At 42.9% G+C, this 5,783-nt stretch overlaps 1 protein-coding gene across 2 annotated transcripts; it reads right to left on the bottom strand.

Annotated features, from left to right (window-relative positions):
* Positions 1–864: 864 nt before the first annotated feature.
* irx1b (iroquois homeobox 1b) lies at positions 865–5,012 on the bottom strand. 2 transcript variants are annotated; one of them, XM_034241071.1, is made up of 5 exons: positions 4,540–5,012; positions 3,530–3,772; positions 2,373–3,156; positions 1,963–2,017; positions 865–1,202 (listed from the first exon to the last, which is right to left on the bottom strand). In XM_034241071.1, the coding sequence occupies exons 1-5, from the start codon at positions 4,768–4,770 to the stop codon at positions 1,154–1,156; spliced, it is 1,362 nt and encodes a 453-aa protein (XP_034096962.1). In that variant the 5' UTR covers positions 4,771–5,012; the 3' UTR covers positions 865–1,153. The 2 variants fall into 2 exon arrangements, with proteins under 2 accessions (XP_034096962.1, XP_034096963.1); XM_034241072.1 differs by lacking the exon at positions 1,963–2,017.
* Between the last annotated feature and the right edge of the window lie 771 nt (positions 5,013–5,783).

The following is a 5,783-nucleotide window of genomic DNA, read 5'->3' as shown; positions in this document are numbered from 1 at the left end:
CCTGCTGCTAATCCAAGCACAAACAGGAGCAAAGCTTTGAAAAACACTCACTATTAACAGCCCTGAGACCCCCCACCATCCTCTCTCTGCCTTTACCCGTCTTTGGTGCTCTGTGAACGTCAAGGATGGCTCACAGTGACACACAACCTCCCCCCCACCGCCCGCCTCTCCACCTCCCACCCACCTCCCCCCTGAGCTGCCGCCCCCATACTGGCTTCTGGCCTTTCCTGCCGTCTGATCCATATTTCAGAGGCGGCAGTGGTGGCACTGAGGGGGTATAATCCAACATTAAAGCAGGGAGGCCTGGGCCGGTTCATAAGGTCCTGGAAATCTTCAATTTCAATTTCCGCAGCGTTTGCAGTGGCTTCCAAGGTGCTGGCATAAGTCTCCAAGTTTTGGCGAGGGTGCAGGTTTCAATAAGGGTGGGACTTTTCTTGCTAAAAAAGGGCTGACACTGCATGGTTTAGTTGGCAGGGAGAGTGTGAGACAAGTAGACACAGTGCATAGGGGTCAATTAAGAAGTGAGCAAGTGGAAATCAATAATATCTTTTTGTAAATGTATGTGTATTGGTCATTTTCCCTTAAAATACCAAATCCTGTGTGAGTTTACACTTCATTTCTTAGAGGAAAGCTTATAAAAAAGAGAATTGCCGTGATAGGATTCATTCTAAAGTGCACATTTAAATTGATATCTGACATATAAAATAATATACTATAAGAAATTATAAAATAATCTTCCATACTCTAAAATATATGATACACTAACATTTGGACACAATCCTCGTTGTACCCCTGGTTTTCCAGACATTTTTGACAAAACATGAACAATTTCTCATCAGGTCCAGGGAATTAACTCTCCAATAATAAAATGACTATAATGACATTTATTTAGTTCCCAAAAAATATATTCTTTAAAGACAAATTCATATCCTGTATTTACAATATTTCAAGGTTTCCATTCACAACAGAAGAGGCGAAGACAGACAGAAGAGAGAGATACAAGCAAATCTGTGACAAAAAAAACAACCATCTCTTTTTGCAAGTCGAAGCTAAACAGTAATACTATAACAGGTCGCACTGTTCAAAAAATAGCCTTCATTTAAACTGTTCTCCGTTAAATAAAATTATTCCTTTCTTTTCTTTCTTTATCTTCTCATAATGTCGTCGTCAGAACTCGCTGCTGTGCTGTCCCATGGTGAGGTCTGAAGTGAGGGAGAATCAAGAAGGAAAGGTCAGAGGTCAATCATTTAATAAAATAATAGTGGAAAATCAGTGTATATAGTCCATGCCAATATGTGTCAGTAGTATAATTCTCTATGTCTTTAACTTAGTGGGATTGTATATTGTCGTTAAATTGTGAAGTATTTAGAGATTGATGTCCTTTTGTGAATTTGTACTTGCTGCTAGTGTTCCTTTTTATTTTATTATATTTGTATCTTATTGAATCTTTTAAATATTGTTATATCTGTCTATCTATCTCTCTCTATATATAATGTATCCTAAATATTCAAAATAACACACAAGTCTTAATTCTAATGACTTTAAATTCTAAAGACAATGTTAAACTTTATTTATGCAAATTGAAACCACTATAGGTAAATTGTTTTATGTCTTTTCACCCTCCACTACATCCCTGATGTTGCTCTCAGCGTTTTCTTTGACATACATTAGCTGCATTCACTGAGGGGGCGTGAATAAATGGAGGGAGATTATTTAAATGACATAGGTGGCGATAACTCAGCATTGGTGGGGGAGTGGGGGGGTGGAACCCTGCAGGATATATTAGCCTGCTGCCTGACGAGGCGTTAAAGTGGAGACTCAATCACATGATTTATGTGCTGAGCTCTGCCTGGTCAGGTGTAACAGTGTTTACCTCGGCTTTAGGGTTCATTTAGCACAGGACATGTGGAGAGACATTGAAGTTGATAATGTCGTGATGCCAAATTGATTTCAAATGGTTACCTGTCAGTGATCAGCTGGAAAGGGGACTTCAGAGAATCGGGCCTGTGGTCACTCTCTTAAAAAAAGAAGAATAAGATCAATTTAATAACAAGTTGGAGTTATATTATAACTCTCTCAATACTTCTGTATGCTATTTATTAGGTTTTCTTAAGATCAATTTGTGGCTGCTACTAATTTTTTTGCCATACTTATTCTCTTTATTTGTATTATGTTACTAGTGCTTTTCTTTTTTATTATTTCATGTTTTTTCTACCTGCTTGGCCACTTCTTCTGTAAACCTCTACATTTCCCCGCTATGGGACTAATAACGGAATTCTGGTTCTTTAGAAGTGTTGATATTTGCGTCACGTTGAGGCCTATTAAGTTCCATATATTTTCAGAGGGTTTGCAGAATCAAATGCACTCCGTACCATCTATTTTTGGACTGAAGCTCCCCGACGACTCCACATCACTGTCCTCTTCCGTCCCCGAAGTTCCGGGCCCCGTCGCCGCAGCAGGCCGTGTGTCATGACGCGCAACGGGAACCGCTCCGTGGAGAGGTAGGTGTCCGGCCGGCGAACCTCCGAGGAGCGACCTCATGTTCAAAATAGAGTTGGCGTTCAGAAAAGCTGCGTTGGCCCAGTTGTGAAGTTTGCCAATCTGGCATGTGTAAATCCCATGACCCGGGAGTAAGGCCGGGTGTCCGGGGGAGGCCAAAGCCGGGTGGTGCGCATGGGTGGAAGGTCTGTGAGAGCTGTCCGGGGCCGTGGCGGTCTCAGCCAGGGACCATATTTTGGGTTTGCTCTGCGGGGGTCTCTGGCACTCCTGTCTGCTGGGAGAACGATCCACAACTTTGACAACAGGCGATCTGTTGAGAGAAATGTCCGCGTCCACTGAAAGCGTCCTGCTGCTCTCGGAGCTCTTCGGCTCTGAGGCCTGCAGCTCTCTGTCGGCCAGGCCCGCCTCCCCCTGTTCCTCTCCCTCTCCTCCCTTCCCCTCTCCTCCCTTCCCCTGCTCCACCTCGGGTCTCTCGATGTCGACAGTTTCCAAATCAATCTCTTCCTCTTCGTCTTCGTCGTCGCTGCCGTTCTTTCCGATATCGTCCTCGTTGTCGCTGCTGAAGATGCGGCCGTCCCTGTCCTCTGCGCTGCGGCCCCAGGTCACCTTGTTCTCCTTCTTCAGGCGTCTGCGGGCGTTAGCGAACCACGTCGATACCTGGGATAAGAAAAAAATGTCCACGTATTATAAATCAGAGTAAAAGGCACTCTTAGTTTGACAATACGTGGCCCAAATTATGGACTGATTAAATATGTAAAAAAAGCCTCATTATGCTTCCCTAATTCGTCATTATCATTAAACGAGATATTAAATATCAGGAGATTTATCTCTCTCGGGATGACTTTATTTAAATATCCTCTGGCAACTGGATAATCATATTAAGTAATATAACACGTCGATTAATGAACTATTAGAGGACGTATGATATAACTTTTTTTAAAACAAGCAAATATATTATTGTGTTTGGAAACACATGAAATATCCAGGGCCTCTAATGAGTCACACTGATTTTTCCAAACATTACACACACCTGTGTGAGTGTCATCCGGGTGATGATGGCGAGCATTATCTTCTCTCCCTTTGTGGGGTAGGGGTTCTTCTGGTGCTCCCCCAGCCAGGCCTTCAGGGTGCTGGTGGTCTCCCTGGTGGCCGTCTTGGCCCTCGACGGGTCCCCGTACGGGTATTGGCCGTATGGGTAGAAGCCCTGAGCGGCGTGGACAGGTAGAGAGGCCGGGTGGGAGCCCTGGCTGTCCTTCAGCTCATACTGGGAGCCCTGAAATGTTAATGGGAGAGGGGTGGGGGGACAACTTGTTGAGTGACTTTAAAAATATTTCCTCTTCAAGTGAAAAGAGTAAAACAATTAATCAACATTTGAATTAAAATGTGTGCATACAACTTTTTTAAACTTTGTATGTCAATTTGCCCCCAAGTGGTTATATATTTAGCCTATGGGAATTATTAATATTGAATTAGGAATACAGCCAATAACAATTAACACGTTGCCGTAAAGTGGTTATGTTTTTTAATGACATTTAAAATATGTCAACTTTTGTTTTGATTTAACAAACGGATACGAATTACAATTAATTTCCTAACGTCTCTGAACATAACAGTTAGGAAATATTAATAGTGTTTTTCTAATTAATTAACATTGTCTTACAGTAAATTACCAGGGATTTGCCCAATTGTTTTATTTACACACACAAATCAAAACTGACGATTGCAAAGTTTAACCTTAACTGTGATGCATTTCTATTTTGTAAAAAAACACGTTATATGTTCAACATTTTCAATAAAAGCACATTTATACTGCAGACTGCACATATTAAGCATTTCATTAAATATTAATGTGATCTTTAAACTTAACATGTATTATTCATTAACGATTCTAAAATCCACAAATATCTAATAAAGAAGAATGGCTGTATTTACATATCTTAATCACTTTTAACTACTTGGTAATTGCGCATTAGTACAGAGGAGCTGAGCCGGACAGACAGCAGTGATAGTCCATCATTAACACCTGATCTGAACTCTCACCATCTGGGATATGAGGGCGAGGTCTGAGGCTCCGCTGTACGGCAGGAAGGCACTGTAGTTGTGAGCCGCCCATGGACTTCCGTACATCCCCAGCATGGAGCCGACAGCCGCGGCGGTTGCGGATGAGCTCAAGCCGCCTTCAGTGCCTCCTTCCCGGGCAGAGGCTGGCCGCTCGTACATCTCATGGGAGGCACTGAGAAACTGGGGGTATCCCAGCTGAGGGAAAGACATGGTCCGGAAAACGGCTTATACTGTAAATCTCTCTCAAAGCCAAAGTCACACAACTGCAAGAAGCAAGAGGCAGGACACAAAAAAATCCCCAGAAAGAAGTGGATGAAGGGGGCGTCTAAATCACCAGAGTCCCCCCTTTTTAAGAAACTGTCAAGCTTCCACACTTCCACCGACCCGGAGTTGTATCACAGCCGCAGTTTGGCACCTCGAGTGCGGAGTGATGCGTGGATCTGGCCGCAGGAGCTTCTGGATGTGGAGCTGACTGACTGATTGGCAGCCTACTTAAGCACCAAGCTCCTCCTATGCCCGGGGCAGGCGATTAGTGCATTGGTTAGCCTAGGTCGTGTGTGTGTGTATGTGTGTGAGTGTTGGTGTGTGTGATCTAATTTCTGCAGTGTCTATACAGAGAGGAAAACCTGTGAAGTGTGTGCAAGTGTGTACATGGTGTGTATTAGCTTTTTGTGGCTAGAATGACTTTATTTAATCAACACTATTCCCCCCCCCCCCCCCCCGTATTGTTGTGCACATACACCAGCAGTTATAGTAGAAGACAATTCATATTAATATTAATGATATTAATAATGAAAATAATAATAATAAGAGTTATGTATTTATTATTGTTTTTTTATTTATTATTTACCTCTGATTCATGTGCAATGTCTTATCTATGCTGCTCGGATCAATAATCTCATCTTTATCTTATCTTATTTAAATATTTCAAAAAACGAACTGGCATATTTTGGGTGTCATTTTCCTTCCACGCTTTGACAGCTGATCCGCAGGGTATGCCGGGACATTCTGTCCAGCAGATGGGCCGGGAGGCATCGATATGGTCGGCCAGATCCGAGAGGAATGTCCGTGATTATCGACGGAAGTCGGTGTGAGCATATTTTCAGAGCGAAGATAAAGAGTGCAGGTAATGACAGAGATTGACGAGGATAAGAGATAGCAGAGATAGGCAGCACACAGGAGCTGTGGAGTGGAAAATGACAGATGTCTGTTGAGAAGAATGG

The sequence above is a fragment of the Gymnodraco acuticeps genome, unplaced genomic scaffold (genome assembly GCF_902827175.1).
Source record: "Gymnodraco acuticeps unplaced genomic scaffold, fGymAcu1.1, whole genome shotgun sequence".
Taxonomy (NCBI): domain Eukaryota; kingdom Metazoa; phylum Chordata; class Actinopteri; order Perciformes; family Bathydraconidae; genus Gymnodraco; species Gymnodraco acuticeps.
Note: the sequence above shows the minus strand (reverse complement) of the source record. Positions and strands in the feature narration are given on the sequence as shown.